At 37.9% G+C, this 22,881-nt stretch overlaps 1 protein-coding gene across 10 annotated transcripts in view; it reads right to left on the reverse strand.

Moving 5' to 3' along the window:
• VPS41 (VPS41 subunit of HOPS complex) overlaps positions 1 to 22,881 on the reverse strand; it is a 178,661-nt gene that overhangs the window by 90,591 nt on the left and 65,189 nt on the right. For 7 of the 10 annotated variants that reach the window (XM_005609089.4, XM_023638942.2, XM_070265500.1 and 4 more), the window contains 3 exons: positions 17,763 to 17,837; positions 10,044 to 10,106; positions 6,430 to 6,495 (listed from right to left, as the gene is read on the reverse strand). In XM_005609089.4, the coding sequence (XP_005609146.1) occupies positions 6,430 to 6,495; positions 10,044 to 10,106; positions 17,763 to 17,837 (204 nt within the window). The remainder of the gene's footprint in view (positions 1 to 6,429; positions 6,496 to 10,043; positions 10,107 to 17,762; positions 17,838 to 22,881) is intronic. The other 3 variants (XM_023638941.2, XM_070265501.1, XM_070265504.1) reach the window with 1 other exon arrangement.

Genomic DNA, 22,881 nt, shown 5'->3' on the forward strand with positions numbered 1-22,881 from the left:
GTATTCTTAATTTCTCTTTCTGTTTCTTCACTACTAGTGTATAGAAATGCAACTGACTTTTGTATGTTGATTTTGTATCCTGCAACTTTACCATATACATTATTTCTAGAAGTTTTCTTGTGGATTCTTTAGGGTTTTCTAAATATAAAATCATGTCATCTGCAAATAGTGACAGGTTCACTTCTTCCCTTCCAATACGGTTCCCTTTTATTTCTTTTTCTTGCCTGATTGCTCTGGCTAGGACTTCCAACACCATGTTAAATAAGAGTGGTGAAAGTGGGCAAGCTTGTTGGGTTCCTGTTCTTAGAGGAATAACTTTCAGTTTGTCTTCATTAAAAATGATATTAGCTGTAGGTATATCATATATGGCCTTCATTATGTTGAGGGACTTTCCTTCTATACCCATTTTATTCAGCGTTTTTATCATAAATGATGCTGTATCTTGTCAAATGCTTTCTCTGCATCTATTGAGATGATCATGTGATTTTTTTACTCTTCATTTTGTTAAAGTAGTGTATCACATTGACTGATCTGCAGATGGTGAACTATTCCTGCATCCCTGGAATAAAATCGATCATGGTGTATTATCTTTTTAATGTATTGTTGTATTTAATTTGCTAATATTTTGCTGAGGATTTTTGAATCAATGTTCATCAGTGATATTGGTCTATAATTTTCTTTGTGTTGTCCTTGTCTGGTTCTTGTATCAGGGTAATGTGGGCTTCATAGAATGAGTTAGGAAGCTTTCCCTCCTTTTTGATCTTTTGAAAGAGTTTAAGAAGGACAGGTGTTAAGTCTCCTTGGAATGTTTGGTAGAATTCACCAGGGAAACCATCTGGTCCTGGACTTGTACTTTTGGGGAGGTTTTTGATTACTGTTTCAATCTCCTTACTGGTGATTTGGTCTATTCAAATTCTCCATTTCTTCTTGATTCAGTTTTGGAAGGTTGTATGATTCTAAGAATTCATCCATTTCTTCTAGATTATCCAATTTGTTGGTGTATAGCTTTTCATAGTATTCTCTTATAATCTTTTGTATTTCTGAGATGTCCATTGTAATTTCTCCTCTTTCATTTCTGATTTTATTTGAGCCTTCTCTTTTTTCTTGGTGAGTCTACCTAAAGGTTTGTCAACTTTGTTTACCTTTTCAAAGAACCAGCTCTTAGTTTCATTGATTTTGTCTTTTTCTTTCTTTTTTAAGTCTCTATTTCATTTATTTCTGCTCTGATTTTTATTATTTCCTTCCTTGCACTGATTTTGGGCTTTATTTGTTCTGCTTTTTCCAGTTCCTTTAGGTACACTATCAGATTTTTTATTTGAGATTTTTCTTGTTTGTTGAGGTAGGCCTGTATTGCCATACACTTCCCTCTTAGAAGTGCTTTTGCTGTATCCCATAAATTTTGGGACATTGCGTTTTCATTTTCATTTGTCTCCAGGTATTTTTTATTTCTCCTTTGATTTCTTTGTTGACTCATTGTTCAGCAGCATTTTGTTTAATCTCCACATATTTGTGGCTTTTCTGATTTTCTTCCTGTAGTTGATTTCTAGTTTCATACCAGTGTGGTTAGAAAAGATGCTTGGTATTATTTCAATCTTCTTAAATTTAATAAGACTTATTTTGTGTCCTAATATGTGATCTATCCTGGAGAATGTCCCACGTGCATTCGAAAAGAATGTGTATTCTATGGCTTTTGGATGCAATGTTCTATGTATATCTACTAAGTCCATCTGGTCTAATGTGTCATTTAAGGCCAATGTTTCCTTACTGATCTTCTGTTTTGATGATCTATCTATTGGTGTAAGAGGAGTGTTAAAGTTATCTACTATTATTGTGTTACTGTCTATTTCTCCTTTTACGTCTATTAATAGTTGCTTTAGGTGCTCCTATGTTGGGTGCATAGATATTTACAAGTGTTATATCCTCTTGTTGGATTGTTCCCTTTATCATTATGTAGCACTCTTCTTTGTCTCTTGTTACAGGTTTTGTTTTAAAGTCTATTTTGTCTATATAAGTATTGCTACTCCAGCTTTCTTTTCATTGCCATTTGCATGGAGTCTTTTTGTCCATCCCTTCACTTTCAGTTTATGAGTGTCTTTAGGTCAGAAGCGTGTTTCTTGTATGCAGCAGATATACGGGTCTTGTTTTTTTATCTAATCGACCACCCTATGCCTTTTGACTAGAGCATTTAGTCTATTAACATTTAAAGCAGCTATTGCTAAGAATGTACTTATTCCATTTTGTTACTTTTTTTCTGGGTGTTTTAGTAGTTCTTCTCTGGTCCTTTCTTCTTCTCTTGCTCTCTTCCCTTGTGTTTTGATGGCTTTCTTTAGTATTACGTTTGGGTTCCTTTCTCTCAATTTCTTGCGTATTTATTATAGGGAAAATACAGGCATAAATCTTCAGGATCTTGCATTAGGCAATGACTTCTTAGATACAACATCAAAAGCTCAAGTGTTAAAAAAAGGTTAAATGAGACTTCATCAAAATTACAAACTTTGGTATCTCAAAGGATATCATCAATAAAGTGAAAAGACAAGTGACAGACTGGAAGAAATTTGCATATCACATATTCACAAAGGACATTTGCAGAATACATAAAGAACTTTTACAAGTGTATAACAAAAAGAAAAATAGCCCAATCAAAAAACGGGTAAAGAATTTCAATAGATATTTCTCCAAAGAAGATATGCAAATGGCCAATAAGACCATGAAAGATGCTCAACGTCAGTAGTCCTTAAGGAAAGCGAAATCAAAACAATGAGATACCACTTCACATCCACCAAATGGCTATAATCAAAAAGATAAAAGTGAGTGTCGGTGAGAATGTGGAGAAATTGAAATCCTCACATACTGCTACTAGGAATGTAAAATGGTGCAGTCATTTTGGAAAACAGTTTGACAATTCTTCAAAGTGTTCAAAAGAAAGTTACCATATGATCCAATAATTCTACACTCAAGAAGAATGAACATACACGGCCACTCAAAGAGTTGTACACCAATGTTCACAGCAGCATTACTCATAACAGTCAAAAGACGGAAACAACCCAAATGTCCATCGACTGATGAATGGCTATAAAAAATGATAAATTCAGGGGCTGGCCCCGTGGCTGAGTCCATGCGCTCCGCTGCAGGCGGCCCAGTGTTTCGTTGGTTCGAATCCTGGGCGCGGACATGGCACTGCTCATCAAACCACGCTGAGGCAGCGTCCCACATGCAACAACTAGAAGGACCCGCAACAAAGAATATACAACTATGTACTGGGGGGCTTTGGGGAGAAAAAGGAAAAAAATAAAATCTAAAAGAAAAAATGATAAATTCATACAATGAAATGTAATTTGGCCACAGAAAGGAACAAAGTACTGGTACATGCTATGACATGGATGTACCTATAAAACTAATGAATGAAGCCAGACACAAAGGCTACGTATTGTATGATCCCTTTACATGAAATATCCAGAAATTATATGAAATATCCAGAATAGGTAAATTCATAGCAAAACAAAGTAGATTAGTGGTTGCGTAGGGCCGGGAGGAAGGAGGACAGGGAGTGGCTGCTAATGAGTTAAGGTTTCTTTTCTAGGGTGATGAAAATGTTCTAAAATTAGAGTACTGCGATGGTTGCACAGCTCTGTAAATATGTTAAAAATCAGTGAATTACACACTGTAAATTGGTAAACTTTATGTACGCAAATTACATATCAATAAAACTATTAAAAATCTAAGACAAATGACTTAATATCACATACGTTAATATGTATAATCATATGATTCTTCACTTCAAAATAGTACACACACACTTTTATCAAGCCTAACATACTAAGCCCTTTACACTTTATACTAATCCTATAGTATATAGGGTTTTTTCTTTTATATATATATAAAATATATATATATGTATATAGTTTTTTCTTTTAAATTATTTTAATCCAGAAATTCTAACTTAATATCACTTTTTGAAAGTTTTTCACCAGATGACCTGAACTATTTTTATGTTATACACACATAATTAAAACACCTTTTTGTCCTTGGGAAGAAATGTCTACAGATGCATTTCTGGAGAACTGAATAGGAAAAAGGAGAAATCAGAGTGCTTTGTCATAGAACACTGAACACAGAAAAACTTGTCAAGTAGTCAATGATAACCAAAGAGATGAACCAAATCCCTGATGTTCTTGCCTGTTCAGCATTCGGTGAATTCTACTTATTTTACTGCTTCTAACAACGTCTATCTTTGTATAAATTCTAACTTATTCCCACATTACCTCATCAGCACTTGGAAGCTAGACTACTCTGACGTTTGCATGACACTCATGTGTCTACTCAATGAATTCTGACCCAAACAGGTACATTTACACTGTGCTTCCAAAAGATGTCTGTAAATGATATAAAATGCTAAGTAGAAGGATGAAGAATAGGTTGTCAACACAGTTAACTCAGGCATCCTGCAGGTTGACAAGCCATTCATGTAGCATAACTACTGTGGAAACCGTTTGAATCCTACCACTTGGACATCACCACTCACTTTATCTCTAATATTTTCTTTCATACCAATACCATCAAGAAATAGGAGACAACTGTAAAATCTCCAACTCCAGAAACTGGAAACTGGAACTCAAAACTGCATCCCACACCAGGAAAATACTTAAACCAAAGTGACTTATCAATATTTTAAGTTACCAATATTTTATGAAGTATTATTATTAAGAAGGCAGGAGATATCCTAGTAGCAGATTCTCCAGCCCCAGTCAAGCCTTCAGATGACTGCAGCCCAGGCCAAAACCTAGACTGAAACCTCATGAGATGCTGAGCCAGGACCACACAGGTAAGCCATTCTTTAATTTTTGAACTTTGAGATAATAAATGTTTGTTGTTTTAAGCCACTTAAACAACAAACAAAAAAACAGTGGCTCCCCCTTCTTTATCCCCATTGAGTTTTAAATAAAAACAAATGAGTTTAAAGTACAGCTAAGTGAATTTATGCTATATCTCACAGAAAATTTCCTACTAGAAAAGTATTTAGTAAAGAAATACTTTAACAAGAGAAATTTTAAAGCTACTCTTTCCTGAGGTCAACAAAGACAAGTAAGGTAGTTATTTTTTTTCAGGAGTGAATCACCTGCAGATCTAAATAGAGAATGTTGGATTAAATCTATAACTCCCACTGATTAATCCCATAGACATTTTTATGTGAGGCCAATGAGGCCAGAACATAAGGATAACAATGGGCTGTGGGGAGGGGGGGAAGGAGCTGCCTCTCAACCAGAAATCAGAGCTGGTGCAGACTTGGCTTCGCGCCCGTGGAATGGAATAGGGATCTACAGGACCTGCCACTCAACCATTATTACAACGAGCTAAAACCAGTGCCTGAGAAAGGCTGGATAAGGTAGCAGCCAGTAGGCTTTCCTACTCTAGCATTCTAGGAAGCAGTGGACAAAGGGAAAATGACAGGTAACTATCATAAAACATTCGAAACCATTTAGCAGCTGAGCTTCAAAGTGGTCATTCCATAGCACTACATCTGCTACAGAAACCACCACAGACCACCTCCTTTTCGCTGATCTCTAAACTGAATATGAAATAACATTCAGAGTTCCAGTACAATGGTAGCATTTTACTATAAAATGGATTACAAAATTTCACTGGTTAATAAAAGTAGGAAAAAGTTAACGACTGCTATTAGCAGAAAGATTATTTTAACTTTAGAATTTACTATATCTACAAACAAACATGTAAATGTACAAAAAGGTAATTTAGCACTCTCACTTTTTTTTTTTAAAGATTTTATTTTTTTCCTTTTTCTCCCCAAAGCCCCCCGGTACATAGCTGTATATTCTTAGTTGTGGGTCCTTCTAGTTGTGGCATGTGGGATGCTGCCTCAGCGTGGCTTGATGAGCAGTGCCATGTCCGTGCCCAGGATTCAAACCGATGAAACACTGGGCCACCTGCAGTGGAGCGCGCGAACTTAACCACTCGGCCACGGGGCCAGCCCCGCACTCTTACTTTTTAAATGGCACTAAGGTAACAAAATATGCCATGAACATGTCAGTAAAAAATATCCATAATTGTCCTAAAACTTTATCAAGGCTGGCAAGAGATTTTCTACAGGGGGAAAAAACACTAGTTTATTTACTCTTTTGTTATTTTTAAATGCTACCTCTCTTTTGTGGAAGGAACAACATTACAAACGGCCACGTGGCAGTTTAAGTAACATCTTTTTCTCTTGCCCTATAGATACCCCAAAGGAATGTCAGCGAGAAGCTCCAAGGCCACACCTCCCTCAAGAAATGATGGTCTTACAATTTCATTACACTGTTCTTTCTCAAAATTTCTCCTAATGAACAGTCAGACGTAAAAAAACTAAGCATAAATTAGAGAGCAAATGCAAGCCCCCTCAAAGACCACATGTGAGGGCAGACACACAGCATTTACCTTCTTCCCTCCGGTCACAAACTGCTTGCAGCTGGACCTCACGTACTGCGGGTGCACAGCAATGATCTACAAGGGAACAAGGACCCGACACTGGTTTAGGAGTCATGGTTAAAGCACAGCATGAAAACCCTTTATACTTTCCAAGCAGCAGGATCTCAAAATCATCCTATACTTTGGCAGGAAGTAACCTATTCAGGTAAGATTCTGCTACTACTGAGGACATCTGTGTCTTGCTCTTGTGTGAAAAGATTTCTTCCATGAAGCCAGGTCAAAACTAAAAGATGAGAGTGAGTTAGTTCTAGTTTCGGGCTGAGTGGGACCCTCTACGTGGGTGCCCCATCCTCTGACACAGCAAGGGAGGTCAGTCAAGGCAGCAATTGTAACTGAATACAATTCTAATACAACAGAAGAAACCCAAAGGAAGAACCTGACTATCTCTTTGCCCGGATGCCTTTCAGTGACTGAGGGTACCAAATGGAACAGGTGGGGCAATGAAGCCTCACAGATATTTAGGATAGTTACACCAAGACCCCGTTAGTGTGAGAGACAACATTCAGGGTCTTCCCTTCTACCTATGGCCTCAGTCCCTGTCCCCCCCGGTTCTCATTAGCTTTCCGCTCAGCCAGTCTCCTCGCAACCCCTTACACAAGTTTCTCCCAAGGCCGCTCCACCCGTCATCTCTGTTTACTTCATGCACCAGTGGCTTTCTGAAGGTCAGTGGCTCTACTCAGAGCAAGCCCATCTTCGGAGCTCCCCTTCTGTGGCTGTAAGCCTGCACGTGCTCTGCCCCCTTACCTTTTTATCCCCAAACCCATGGAATCACTGACTAATGCACTTTGTTTTCTTCCTAACCTAACATACAGAATATTTCTAGACACTAAAAAAAATCCACACACTTAAGCTTGCACCAACCTGCAACTAAATACACTTTATATTCATGTTAATTGACTAATATATTTTCATCCTCCAATGGAATAGATTCCTCTTCCTACACTGCCATTTTTATGGCTTTTAGCGTATGACTCCTCATTTCTCTAATCATTCCTTTCTCCCAAGTTAGCCCTTCTTTCCTTCAACACTTCTCTAATCCACCTGAGATACCAATATTGAATCATTTACACGTTCTGTTATTACATATTCTTAAACCCTCTCATAAGAGTCCTTTTAGCTCTCTTAATAATACATAAGCCTAGAGAACAACTGTTATTCCAGACATCCCCCACGTTCCTAAGTCATATTACCTTACCCCTTTCTCCTCTTCTGCTCTAAGGAAACAAGGCCATCAAGATCAGTCGCAGCCAAACTCAGCAAACGGCTGGGCTCAGTCTCCCCTGTCCTGTGCCCGTCTCACAGACAGAGGCTGTAGGACCTTTTCCAAGGTCACTCACCCACCCCGAGAGGTTGATTCCATTCCTTAGTGCTGCTCCATTAAGTACTCACTTTCTTTTATTTTTCAATCTTTCCCCCTCTAGTGATTTTTTACCATCAACCAAAACACGATCTGCAGAAATCTTCCCTGGACACTGGCCCTCTCTCACCTACCAGATGATCTCTCTTCTTCATGATCAAATCTCTTGAAAGAAGAGTCTACACTAGTTGTCTCTACTTCTTCATCTCCAATTTACTTCTTGACACAGGTGACCCTCCTGCTCTTGAAACTGTCCTCACTAAGGCTGTCAATATCTCCATGATGACCAAATAAAATATCCTGTTTCAGTCCTCATCTCATTGACTCTCCACACTGCCTTTCGGCTGCTGCCCACTCCTTCCTTCTGGAAACCCTCTCTCCTTTGGCTTCCCTGACACCACTCTTCTGGATTTCTTCCAGTCTCTCTAACTGATTCTTCTTAGATCTCTTGCTGTTTGTTTTTTCCACTGCCTGAATCTTTAAATTAGAGTGTTCCAGAATTTTACCATGAGTCATCTTCTCTTCTCATTCTTTAGCTTTTATAAATGGATAATATCTTTAAAAATGGCTTCATCTTGGGGGCTGGCCCCGTGGCCGAGTGGTTAAGTTCGCGTGCTCCGCTGCAGGCGGCCCAGTGTTTCGTTGGTTTGAATCCTGCGCACGGACATGGCACTGCTCGTCAAGCCACGCTGAGGCAGCATCCCACATGCCACAACTAGAAGGGCCCACAAAGAAGAATATACAACTATGTACTGGGGAGCTTTGGGGAGAAAAAGGAAAAAATAAAAATCCTAAAAAAAAAATGTTCTACACTGAACAAAAGTAGAAAAAAATGAAACAAAATTAAAAAAAAAAAATGGCTTCATCTTACTCAACTGGGGTTATCAACTTTGTGATTTTAGGGCCAATCCCCAGCCTGAGCTCATAAGAGTCCTTTTAGCTCTCTTATAATACATAACTCATTATGTATTATAATGAGCTCCACACTCATGTTTCCAAAACTTCTATATAACGTTTCCACCAGATGCACTACAGTTAACTAAACTCAGGACCAAACTAGCAACATCCTTACTCAAATCATCCCTTATTGCAACTGATGGCATTCTCACGCACTATTACCAAAGCAAAAACCTGGATTTACCCTCCACTCCTCCATCTTTCATCACCCTCATGCAATCCATCACTAAGGTTTGTTGTGTCTACCTCCTAAAGGCTTTTCATTTCTTCTACTCCATCCCGAATACTCACTACTATTCTTTTCATTGAGATGCTGTAATGACCTGCCTAGAGCACTGCATTAGCCTTCTAAATTGCCTCTTGTCCCAAGTCACTCTCCTGCTTAAATCACCCTCCATCCTGGCATATTTAGCTTTCTAAAACACACATCAGATCCTCTCTCTCCTTCACCTGTCAATCAATAAATGTTTGAATAAACAAGTGAAAAAAACAAATGACTGCGTCCTTTAACAACTATAATAGTCACTATAACTACCATGACTGTTATCTAAAACTGGTCCTCCTGCCTCATGTCTACCAGCCCTCCAATCTATACTATATATAGTCGCCATATTAATTTTCCTTAAGCTTAGCTCAGTTTATGTCACTTCTTTGCTCTTAAACATTCAATAATTTCTCCTTATCTACTAGATGGAGTCTAAATTCCTTAGCCTGAATATAAAGCCAGCCCCAATCTGCCTGTACAGCTGTCTTGCAACTCAGTATTTTATGCACCATCTAAACTAGACTATTTGCCACTTCCTGAACACAACTTGAACTTTCTACCCTCTCCATTTCTATTATGCTGTTCTTCCACATGGAAAGCCAGCTTCTCCATCTGCTCTGTCCATTTATTAAAGCCCAGTCAAACATCACTCCATCTATAAAGTCAGCACTAACAAAAACAGTTAGAAGTAACTTTTCTCAGCTTTGGACTCTCTGTGCTTACCTCTTTGAGTATTTAATCACAGATTGTGCGTGTGTGTGTATCATCTCATGCACTACAACAAAAGATTCCTGAGGACAGACTGAGATCACAGTCATATGATACATATCCTGTACTCCTTCACAGCATCAGATAGTATCTAGTATAAGTGGTGAATACTTACTGACACAATTAATGCAAGACTGGGAGGGCTCAAAGTATTGTAATCCTTATTGCCTTAGTTGATAAAACCCTTAGAAAAATTAAAACTTAGTGAATACTTACTTTAATAGGACAGTCAAAAGTCTCATGAAATTCTTCTCCAGAATACAGTCCAAACACCTGCACCTAAAAAGTAAACGGATCCTGTCAGTTCACCAGGACAGCAACAAAGACGGCTGCTGAGTCGGCGAGAACACATACTGTCAATAAAAAAAAAAGCAGAACACTTAATCTAAGGTCTTTGTGATCTCTATTATATATCTAATGAAAACAATTCTATCAGGGTAAGAGTACTCTGCTGCAAGGTCATAGGCATTTCATGGATAGAGTTTCCTTTACTCAACATAAATTAGTTTTATCAAATGGATATCAACTTTTAAAAATGAAACAGATAGGAATAGGTTATTCATACTCTTTCATGAACTTCCCATAGGATATTCTTAAAGGAATTATTTTTTCCTTCCCTTAAAAGAAAGAGAAGCTTCTTTTTGGAGTCATATAGATATGTATATAAATCTACCGTGCAGATCAATGAGGCAGGAGATGAGGGGAACGGCACTTCATTTACAATCTTTACGCTGAATCTCCTCAGTGTATAAATGTACGATTGCAGTTTCTACTTATCAGTGCCACCCTTGAAGTTGTTCCAGGCCACTTTACTCAGACAATCTCTTTTCTGAGTGGTTTACTTAAAAAAACTGAATAATATACATGTTGTAAAGGGTACAAATCATAACTTTACAGCTTGACAAATTTTTCTGATGTGAACGTACCCCTTCAACCACCACTCAGATCAAGAAATAGAACCCGAGAAGCTCCTGAGGGTCCCCTCCCTGTCAATAACACGCTCACAAACTGACCACTCCCCTGAAATCGATCGTCATAGATACTGTGCTGGTGTCTGAATTTTATATAAAGGGAATCATGAACTACTTTCACTGGCTTCTTTCACTCAGCATTTTCTTTGTGAGATTTATCCATCCTGTTGTATACAGCAGTTGCTGGTTCTTGACCACTGCTATGTAGTGTTTCAGTTTAGGGACATATCATGATTTGTGTGTCCATCATCTATCGATCATTTGGGTTGGTTCCATGTTGGATCTATTATGAATAATGCTGCAATGAACACTCTTTACAGATCTTTTGGTGCACGTATATACACCTTTGTGAAGGGTATATAACTAGGAATGGAATTGCTGAGTCACAGATTATGCACCTGTTCACATTTAATAGGCAGCCAAACTCTTTCACTAAGTGGTTTTGATCAATTTACACTCTCACCAACAGAGAATAAGAATTTCAGGAGCTCTCAAACACTTGGAAGTAACAGGGCCACTTACAGCTATTTTCCAACAGTTGGGAAGTTTTCACTTTTTCTAGTCTCTAGAAGAGTGGAATTATTTCTTCTTTAAATTTTGAAGAATTCACTAGTGAAGCCATTTGCGTCTAATGGCTTCCTTGTGAGAATGTTTTTAATTACAAATTCAATTTTTTAAATAGATACAAAACTGTTCAGACTTCGGATTTCTTCTTATCTTGGTAAGTGGTGAGTAGTTCATTTTTGCGAGTTCAAAGAGGAAAACTTACTCATGTCATGATATAATTTTGGGAGACAAATTCATTCATTAAAAGATGAAATTTTTAGGACACTCCATTCACTTTGTGACTACTGTTTTTATACCTTTGTACCAAGTAAGTGATTTGGGTTCCAAGAACAGCACACAGTACAATGTACCATAAGGGAATTTGATTTACCCCAGGCAGTTTGTTAGACTGTATTCTTGACACGGCAAGGATACGGATGCCCCACCACCACCTTCTTCTCGTTGTTTAGAGAGTATCAAATCAGTACTTTTATATAAAGGCATTAGCACAGGGTACACTGAACTTCTTATAAAATGGTGGTTAGGAAGCAGGAAAGAGAAGCATTGCATTCAGAGTTTTACTTTACCTCAGGGAAGGTTAACTTGATCAATCCCAACAAACCCAAGAAAGTCAGGTAGAAATTAAGGGAGGTACTGTTTATCACCTGAATCTTAATGGAGTAAATTGACAAGTGGTCAACGTACTGAAGTTACCTCAGTATAAACTCATGCTGAACTAGGAAGTTTAAATTCTTCCAACATAGGAATTTCTATTCAATATAAAAATGTCACTTACAACACGGTCCTATGTCAAATCGTAGAGTACTGCTAATAACACATCTCTAAATGCTTCCACCTACTTTCCCTTAGTGCCCCTCAAACCTGACTGCACAGTTAAAATCCCTGGGTATTAAGGGCCAGACCCCACGTTAGACAAATTCAACTTTCTGGTGGGGAGAAAAGGTACTTTTAAAGGCCCACCATTGACAGTAGGTACCCAGTGTGGACAATCCTGCTGTACCTCCTCTGGTCCTTACAGCAACTCTGTTACCATTACACGAACACAAACACCATTAGGCCTGTTTCACAGTAAATGAGAAGATAAATATTCAGATTGTGAATCTAATGGTGAAAATTAAATTATGAATTTCCGGAGATAGATGCCCCTTTAGAAATTATGAATCCATACTGAAGATACAATAGCAGAGTGCTAAGGCGAAATACACAGAAAGATAACAAATCAAATGTTTGCGCAGTGCTTCACAAACAGGCTGACACTCATCTCTGAGAACCAGTCAGGAGCAAAACCGCCACTGTCATCCCCAGAGCAGGGGCTGGAGCAGGGTCTGCTGAAGGCGGTGAAGCAAGATTAGAACTTCTAGGTCACGCTCTGTTACCAGGTTTAACCGAATAACATTCTCCTCAACTGTCCCTATTTTCTCCTTCACTATGGAAAGCCCTGTAACTTCACAAGACAAATGTCATAAACGTTATCAGTACAAGCAGGGTGATTTGTAAAACCTTCAATGTTGCAGTTCATTTCACTAATGAGACAGCTCAAGCTAGTTGGTCACAAGTTACACTACTAAAGCTAATGAAATCCAAACAATTCTCATTCATTTCCTCTCTCTCCCTCTTTATTTATTTTGCCATTTTGTCAGTGAATATCATACTCGTCTGTGAAAAGAATCCGTTGAATGACAGCCCAGAGAGCTTTGCCTTTAGGTAGATCTCATCCTAGATAAGAATAACATAATTAAAGATTAAAACAGAGAAGAACCTTTTGAAAATGGTATCCCCTATAGCAGCCTTAACGACCTCCCCCAACTTGTCACCGAAATACCCAATGAGGAAAAACAGAAAACGCAGGGCAGTTGGCCTTACAATCAACCTACTGTAAAGTCCCGGAGGCTTTCTCATCAACTACAAACCCAGAGAGCCATGTGATTCACATCCCACAGAACCACAGAAGGTACGTGATACACGTTTTACAGTCTGGAATAAAGAAAAGCTACCCTCATGAAACAAGGAGGAAGGTGTGTACCCTTCTCCACTTTAGCATGGATTTCTAGGTATTTGTCAACTGGCAGAGTGGGTGACAGCCCATCTGATGTAGAGGAACTATGAGTGAGGCGGCCAGAGTGTCAGACAACCCTCCCAGTTAGTACTTTCACGTAACCAGTCTCTCTCTCCAGCTTCCAAACAGCAACAGATCAAGAATTAGAGGAGGGATGAACGTGTAAACTGTCATTCCATCTAGGGCGGGAGCTGAAGGGACTTTGCAGGGGAGACGGCTGGTTTTCATATTCTCCAGCCACGTAGAGACCCGGGAGAGATGACTGGAGAAGCTCCCACTTCACGCTGGGGGGGTGGCCTTCACTGAACGCCTCTAGTCAGATGAAACTGGGCTCATCGACAGGCCCCCGCGTGGAGCTAAGAAGGTGATCCTACCACACCCAAAACGGTGACAAGCACGGTCAAGAGCAATCAGACGCTGAATCTGTTTGCTCACCCAGGTTCAGAAAGAGCTCGTCTCCTTGTTCTGGAATGGACAAACAAGCAACAAAAACGGACGCAAAATCTATAAAAAGAATATCGCAGCACACAATTCTCACAACTCAGAGGGAGAAAAACAACGCTTTAAAAAACGTTTTTTGTTTTTGTTTTTTTTTAAAGATTTTATTATTTCCTTTTTCTCCCCAACACCCCCCGGTACATAGTTGTATATTCTTTGTTGTGGATTCTTCTAGTTGTGGTATGTGGGACGCTGCCTCAGCGTGGTTTGATGAGCAGTGCCATGTCCGCGCCCAGGATTCGAACCAACGAAACACTGGGCCGCCTGCAGCGGAGCGCGCGAACTTAACCACTCGGCCACGGGGCCAGCCCCTAAAAAATGTTTTAATAGTAACCAGAAAAGAAAGAAAAACTAGAAAACGGTTTGGTAACTTCAATAAGAAGAAAAGACGTCTAAGAATCTGGAGCAGAAAGACAGGATGATGACGCCGACAACGACGCCAACAATGACGGTAACAGCTAACAATTACTACATGTTTCTTCTATTCCAGGTACTATTCCAAACAATTTACATGTATTACCTTCCTCCTTCCTTCCTTCCTCCTAATCATCAACGAGGTAGGTACTGTTTTTATCCCCATTTCATAGAGGTGTGAACAGACTGAGGCACAGAGAGGTATGAATAACTTACCACTTACCTGACATCCCACAGCTAAATCCTGGCAGGATGACCCCCTCCTAACCACTAGATCACACTGCCTGACACCCTAAGACACAGAAGAAGCTGCATTTTTTTTAATTTAAATATATGAGGCTGATTTGAAAATAGAGCTGGGAGAGAGAGATTTCAGGAAAATTAAAAATGCAAAATGGAATAAAACTATTCCACAAAGCTAAACTGACATCGGAAGAGAAGGGAATCAGCAAAGGGAACAAACAAGCAGAGAAACTCTCCCTGACTACAAAGAAATGAGAGGATAAAAACAATGAGGACGCAAAGCTCACGTGTGGAGAGTGTGTGTGTATCTCACAACATGACCAATTTCTCTTACAGCTGATGTATTTTCGAAAGGAGAGGACGAGTGACCAGTGCTTCTCCATTCACACACTTAGCTTGAAAAGTTTAGGTCCAATGACGTGGAGGGGAAGAGGCCAGACAGTTAATATATACTGAGAGCTGGCTGTACACGTGGCACTGCAGCCTTCTCCCTGTGCCCACTGCCCAGCTGAGGACACAGAGGCACTGGGAGAGCCAACAATGCCCCCCACCTAATACAGGGGTGTGGGGACGTCGCCCAGGCAGGTGGAACACACAGCTATGCTCTCCGCCTCTGCGCCATGCTGCCTCCAGCCTAAGTATTACTGAGTTTCTTTGAAGAAATGAAAACAAATGGAACTGAAGCAATAATCAAAATCATAAGTGAAGTAAACTTTCCTGAAACGAAAACAATACTTCTGTATATGGATCAACAGGACTTACTGTGTTCCAGACAAAATTAATGAAAGCAGACCCGAACGAGACATAACTTAGCAAACTGAGTTACAAGGGCCGCTTATTGTTGTTGTTATTGTTGTTGGGATTATGACTAGTCTAAGCTCCAAGGCAGGACAAAAAAAAAATTAAAAAGATTTTGCGAAAGAACAAATGCAGGCTGGCCTCAGACATGTCTACAAAAATCAAGGGGAGACAAAAGGGAACAACATCTCCAACGTGTTGAGAGACAATATTTCCATACAGAATTCTATACTAAACAGATTCTAGTTTATGTGTGAAGGCAACATGTACAAGAGATCAGAAAATAAAACTTGTACATATTTATCCTGAAAGTTACCTAAAAATGTATGCCAGTAAACTGAAACTACACATACACACACACACACACAGAGTATATCTCAAAATTCAGAACTCAAGCATAGAGAAACTATGGAGAAAAAGACTAGAAATGAGCACCAGCTGAATAAACAGAGTAAATTTTTAAAGACTGTTAGGATTTTGGCTTTAAAACTGAATACAAATATCAAAAGTTATCCCTATTTATGTTTATCTTCTATTTAGAAGATAAATAATTATTTACCTAGGCATCTTCTTCATACACTAAAGAAAGAAAAATCACAACAGCCATTTAAAGATGCATTCAATCTAGATATCTGGAGTCTATCTCTGTAATAATCTTTATGTTTTTACATCACTAACCACTTTACCAGATCATTCTATACTAGCTACTCACTTTTCCTACTAGTGACTAACCCAGGGTTAAGGACTAGCTTACACAAATATGGGCACTGAAAGATCTATTTTCTATTCTATCAATGTTAATAAAACATATGAGAAAACCATTCTTAAAAGTGTACCACAGGTCTACACCAAAATATGGCAGTTATAAACCTGGCTAAAATAGGAAAAACCAGGTATTTGCCAAGAAGTGTACCAGGAGATATCCGAGGGGCGTCTCGTTATCCATCCACCAGACATAGTAGTTAAAATATGCCACTTTGCCACATCAAATGATAAGTCTTCAACATTTAAAGCTCTGAAAATTTCTAGAAAAAGTAGCCTAGTAAAAATTCTTTTCCAGCTCAAAAAATGAATATTCTCTTTTAACAAATTAGTTCAATTAAATTGGTATCGGCCCGTAAGAAATTCCTCGTCTTAAAGAAAACAAAAGAAAGGAGATCTTTCTTTACAAATACATGAACACAAAACTGTCTCAACAGTTTGGATAATTCTTCTGATTTCTGCACATCGCAACTCCTCCCTCACCTCTCTTTGACAGTCTGCTTCATCTCAGAATTTCAGAAAGTACTGTGAAATGCGACAGTGCTTTTTGAAGAGCACGAGTGTTCCAATTACTGTTTCAAAAGACTCTCCGGGCAACAGTATGCTTAGATACATAAAATGCGCTCTTCTATGTCAAGAGGACTTCATTTTTCTTTTGTTAACAGATTAAATGGGTATAAATCTTTTACACTGAATACATTGTTTTTAATTTACTCGTCCTAATGGCCCATTGAATTTAGATCATGTAAAAAAAATAAAATTGGATTAGGAAATCTGCTCTGTTCAGTCAGGAATATGTAAGGCTCTGCAATGATTCTTAATGCACTCTCTTCTTAAACTGTTATTTTAGTAAAGTAGCTTAAACACACTGTGCATTAGAATTTTATCATTGCAAACCAACATTAGATAAGACTTTCATCGACTGAAAAACAAAAAAGACATTCTTATAAGTGGAAAATCAATCACCACAACCACTAAATGTCACAGCTCAACATCGGCAAGAAGCCCTGATAACTGTTCGTTATACACTGCACAAATGATGGATGTCCGTGGTCGGGGAAGTGGTGCCAGGTTTTTAGAAAACTGTACATATATTGATTTTACATTTATTTAATGTGCCCATTGTAAGACACTTTATTCTTCTGATAAACTATGATTGCTTATCAAAAGATTCTATAATTCAAGAGAAACATTCATAACTTGTGTGTGAAAATGAAAACCACCAGCCCACAGAAATCATGCCCACAAAATCCAATTTTGTGGATTTATGGCAGAAAGGCATTAAACTACTGTCTTGCAGGAACTGCAGACTAGTCACTGAAGTATAAGTGGCACAGCAGTAATGATTAAGGTGACATGTCCCCCTGCCACAGCTGTTAATCAGCTTAATACTAGTTACACTATTGACATTCTTGTAATTACTTTTCCTAAGGCACATTTGTGCAAAATATATTTTCCTTTAATTATGAGCAATCGGAAGCAAGTCCAATACCCAAAAAGAATGATCAAGGGTCTCCTAATGCAGGTACACCGCAAGCAGAGTGCTTTTCTGAGCACCTGCAGCTGAGTAAAATCAGCCCTTAGTGCCGGAGTAGCACTTTCCACGTGAGCACATCGGCACCATACCTTGCCATCCTCTGAACAGACGCCCATGTGTTCTCCACTTTCATCCAGGCTAATCTGATTTATCTTCACAGGACTCTATTAAAAAAAAAAAAAAGGAAAACTTTAGGAAAATATATATCAACAATCAAATGCCTTGGCTGTTTGTAAAATTTAACTGATACAAGCTGTCTATTAGCTTAGATGCATGAGTCTAAGACATATTTTGTTTTTGCAAATGACAATAGTAAAACATAGCTTTGTTTCCAGACCTATAATAAGCCCAGGAACCTGAGATTTCCCCAAATTATCTTTTTCAGATACATGAAGTCCCAGCTAAAATGTTATTTTTCTTACGTGTTACATGCCTTTTTGTTCTGCTCTATTTACTCCACACTCCTAAATTTCTATCAAATCCAAAATCCATTAGAAGAACAAAATAAACAAAAGAAAAAATAAAACTCAGGATGTAAATAAAAATTTTAGTTGAATAGTTTGGTTCACCAGCCAATCTATTTGTTCTTCTCTCATAAATTACTAAATCAAGTTTTAATTTATATTTTACGCTTAGTACTTTCTCGGGGGAATCTACAAAGTCTACTGATATTGACTAACTTTATCCCCCAGTTTTTGGAACAATCTCAAATTTAAAAATCTGTGAAGACGAACTCAGGCTTTCTACTTTGGATTTATTTTTCAAAGAGTAAATATACAACTATATTTTCAATATTTTTCACAGCTTTCCAGTTCTCTATGTAGCCAACTATTTACTTCCTGAAATATTGATACAGGTGGATTTTCTAATAGAAGTCAAAATCAGTGAATGTTGATAACATTAAAAAATGGTAAACTCTTCTTTTTTATTTCTTCTTAAATAATGACAGTTTCCAACCATCTTACACAAAGCATGACAGGGACAAGGTAACCATGAAAAGTAAGCCTTCATCAATTACGACATGAGCTTGCAAATTAGTTTTTTCCTTAAAACAGTTTGGCTTGTTGATAAGAATAAATGGAAATACACAAAACTGAATGCTGGGTCCTTCCTCAATGGAAAACATCTCAGAGCTGGTAAGCAGAGGTCAGGGCAGACCAAGATTCCCAGGTCTCGGAAAGGCCACCCACTGACTGATGCTGCTGAGACTGAGTCCTGTGCTCCAGGTTGCCACAGCTGGCCACAGAATCCTTTCTCATCCTGCTCACCACACAAACAACATTCCTGAAATGCAGTCCATGAAAACCAAGCTACTTCCTTAAAGTTCCCAGAATGTGAACAGAGGAAAGGAAGGTAGACGTTTGATCCATTTGATAGGAGAATGAAAAGTAGCCCGTGGATGAGAATCGCAACAGAGAAAGAGCAGAGCCAGGGCTCCGAGCTGGAGCGCAGTGGAGAGGCGTCCTGCAAGGGAATATTGTGAGGGGCGGTGAGGATGTGCAAGAGCAAAACAGAAGCTGCGCTGGGAAAGCACTGAAGCCATTGTATCTGGACTTCCGCCTGAGATGTCCGAACGCTCAGCTTCGACATTCTACGGGTAAATGCTTTCCTCACTGAATATCTTCTGTTAACACTTTCCTTATGCTGATCTTTTGTTCACCAAACATTTTAACACCCATTTTACTCTTGCCAAATATAAACCCCACATACTTCTGGGGATTGTAATTTAATTGGCATTTGATTATAATCTACCTCAAGTTACAATTTAATAGGCATATGTAGCCTGATCAATGCCAAGGTTTCCCAGCCTGTCCAATATGATACTATCCACATGTGACCATTTATATGCAAAGCTAAATTAGCTAAAATTAAACAAAATTAAAAATTCAGTTCCTTGGTTGCGCTGACACATGCCAAGTGTTCACCAGCCACATGTGACCAGCAGCTACTGCATTAGAAAGCACACGGAGCACAGAACGTTTTCATCACTGCAGAAAGTTCTATCGGCAGTGCTGTTTGAGGCCTACAAAACAGCCCCAATGCTGAATGCGACCCTCCTTTACAAGAGCCTTCCTTACGACAACTTGCAATAAGAAGTGTATTTTCTTCCCACATACACGTCAAAACTTGTGTAATCTGTTCTGGGACCTTCTTGCTGTTTCTCCTGCCTGCATCTTTGCACGTGTTGCCCGGAGCCTGGAATGCTCTTCCGCCAGCTCTCCACTGGCAGTCATCTTCTCAGTGACACTCTCTGGCTCCTAATCTAAAATTTCAACATTTCACCTACACATTTTATAACTCCTTCACTGCCGAATTTTCTTCCTCCTTAGCACTTACCACCATCTATCTTACTATGTATTTTACTTATTTATCTTATTTCCTGTCAAGCTCACTCACTAGAATATTAACTTCATGAGAGGCAGTTCAAAGAATAAAAAATTCCAATCATACACAAATTCTTCCAGAGAACAGAATAAAAAGAAAATGCTCCCCAACTCATTTACCAGGCCAGCATAACCTTACAATAACAAAACTCAACAAGGATGTTAAGACAAAGAAAAGTACAAATAAATCTCATGAACAGAAATGGAAAAATCCTAAGGAAAATATTAATAAAGTCAGCATATATAGAAAAGCCAAGTTTATTCCAGAAATACGAGGCTGGTTTAAGGTAGGGAAATTAATCAATATATTATAATTTTCTGCATTAATAAAATAAAGAGGAAAACCATAAGATCATCTCAGTAGATGCAAAAAATATCTGATGAAACTTAACACCCATTCATGGTAAAAACTCTTAGCTTACTAGGAGAAAAACTCCTCAATCTCATTTAATGGTGAGATGTTGGGAGCTTTTCCTTTGACCTCTTTATAACACTGATTCTTCTAACCCTTTATGGGGCATTTCTCCACTTATTGGGCCTTCTTTAATGCCCCTAAATTTTTCCCTTTTCCCCTTAGTGGTCTTGCACTTTGTTTTATTCTGGGATAGCAACGACAGCGAGCATCCTTTTCTTATTCCTAATATGTAAGATACAATTCCACTTATACAACATAGAAAAATAGGCAAAATAATACTGTAGTGTACAGCAGGTACACATAGAGGGCATTAAATGAAAAAGAAAAGAAAAGCACTTATTACTACAAAGGTCAGTACAGTGGGTCCCTTTAAGGGAACTGTGGGGGAGGGGGGTCATGTGGTATATTCTTGACAATGGTAGTGACATGATTACTTGTTTTGTAACTATTTGTTTCACTGCACATTTTAGGTAATTTTTAAAGTTACATTTCACAGTAAAAACATTAAAAATTTTTAAATGGAATTAAAAAGAACTTGTGCATGAAAATGTCTGGGATCAATACTTTCAATGGGTTATTTATTAGATTGTGTTTTCTCCCATGACTGTCAAGCTACTCAAATGTTCCAGTTCTATTCTAGTCATTTATACTTTCTCAGACAATAGTGCATTTCAAATTCTTAGTGATGAAAGTATTTTGTATTTTACTTTTTGTTCATTTAATATTTTAATACTACTAATAATATTAATACTATTACTAATAGTCAGTAGTACTACTACTAAGTTAACATTTACTATATGCTTATTATGCATCAGGCTCTATTCTAAGAGTTTTATACATATTATATCATTCAATCCTCACAGCAATTCTACGAGGTAGGTACCATTAATTTTCCTATTTCCTATTTGCAAATATGGAAATATATATATAGCAGTATCTTACAGGTATACAAATATTTTATTTCCTTTTTTTCTTTGATCTTCCTTATCAGATGTTTATCAGCTGTACTGGTATTTTTATAGAAGCAAGACTTTAATCAATTTCATGTATTTTCAATGTATTCTAATTTATTAATTTCTATTCTTATTCAATATTAATTTTTTCCTTTTTTGCCTGAGAATAATTTTGTTGACCTTAATCTAATTTCCTCACATTAATATATTGCTTGTTGGCTATAACTGCTCATTTTTTCTTTTTTTCTTCAAAGATTGGCACCTGGGCTAACAACTGTTGCCAATCTTTTTTTTTTTTTTCTGCTTTATCTCCCCAAAACCCCCCTCTACACAGCTGTATATCTTAGTTGTACGTCCTTCTAGTTGTGGGATGTGGCATGCCGCCTCAACGTGGCCTGGTGAGTGGTGCCATGTCCGCGCGCAAGATCCGAACCCTGGGCTGCCACAGTGGAGCATGCGAACTTAACCACTTGGCCACGGAGCCGGCCCCATGTAACTGCTCATTTGTTAATCATAAAATAATAAAGCGTCTTGCACTTTCGTTTGAGTATATTATTGGCCACAAACCAGAGATCAGAAAATAATGTGTAATTCAATAATTATTTCCTCTTTGAGAAAAGTACCATTTTGTTTTGTTTCATTTCTAAGGATGGTGACAGTGTTATTTGCTTATTTATTTAGTTATTAGTAAACTCTAGTGTGACTACAATGGAGTTCAGAGAATGTGATTTCTATAATGTCCATTTTTAGAAATTTACTGATTTCTCTTTGAAACCTAAGATATAATTTCAAAATAATTTATATTCTCTATTTTGAGGTTCAAAATATATTTTTTCAATCACATTATTTATACTATTTAATTTCAACACAGCCTCATTTACTTTTTTCTTCACGATCTAGCAAAGACGGATAGGAATATGTTTCAAAAACTTCCCACTACAATTGTAATTTTGTCCATTTCCCCCTGAATTTCAAATAAACTTTGGTCTGGATATTAGATGCCCTACAATTTGACACATCAAAGGGTACAACAGTTATATTTTCCTTTTGACTCCTAAATATAATCAGTATAACAGGCCTTCTACTGGGTAATGCTCTTTTGCCTTAAACTCTACTTTTTCTCACATTTTTATTGTCAATGTGCTTAATTTTCGTTTGGCTTTTTATAGTATATTTTTGCTCACATCTGTATTTTGTACTCCTATCATCTTGTGGGATATGTATTCTTCAAAACTGCAGCTGTTTTTCTTTTAGTAACAGAATACCTAGCCCATTTAGTGTTATCTTAATTGCTACATTATTTTATACTTTTTAGAATTATATTTCCCCATTTCATTATTATTCTTTTGCCATATTACTCAAATTGTTTCTCTTGTCTATCTAGGAAGGATTTAGATGTTGCTCATTCTATTTTTATCATAGCGATTATCTTTAAATTATTAAGTTATATATGAAT

This window comes from Equus caballus, chromosome 4, assembly GCF_041296265.1.
Source record: "Equus caballus isolate H_3958 breed thoroughbred chromosome 4, TB-T2T, whole genome shotgun sequence".
In the NCBI taxonomy this organism is placed as follows: domain Eukaryota; kingdom Metazoa; phylum Chordata; class Mammalia; order Perissodactyla; family Equidae; genus Equus; species Equus caballus.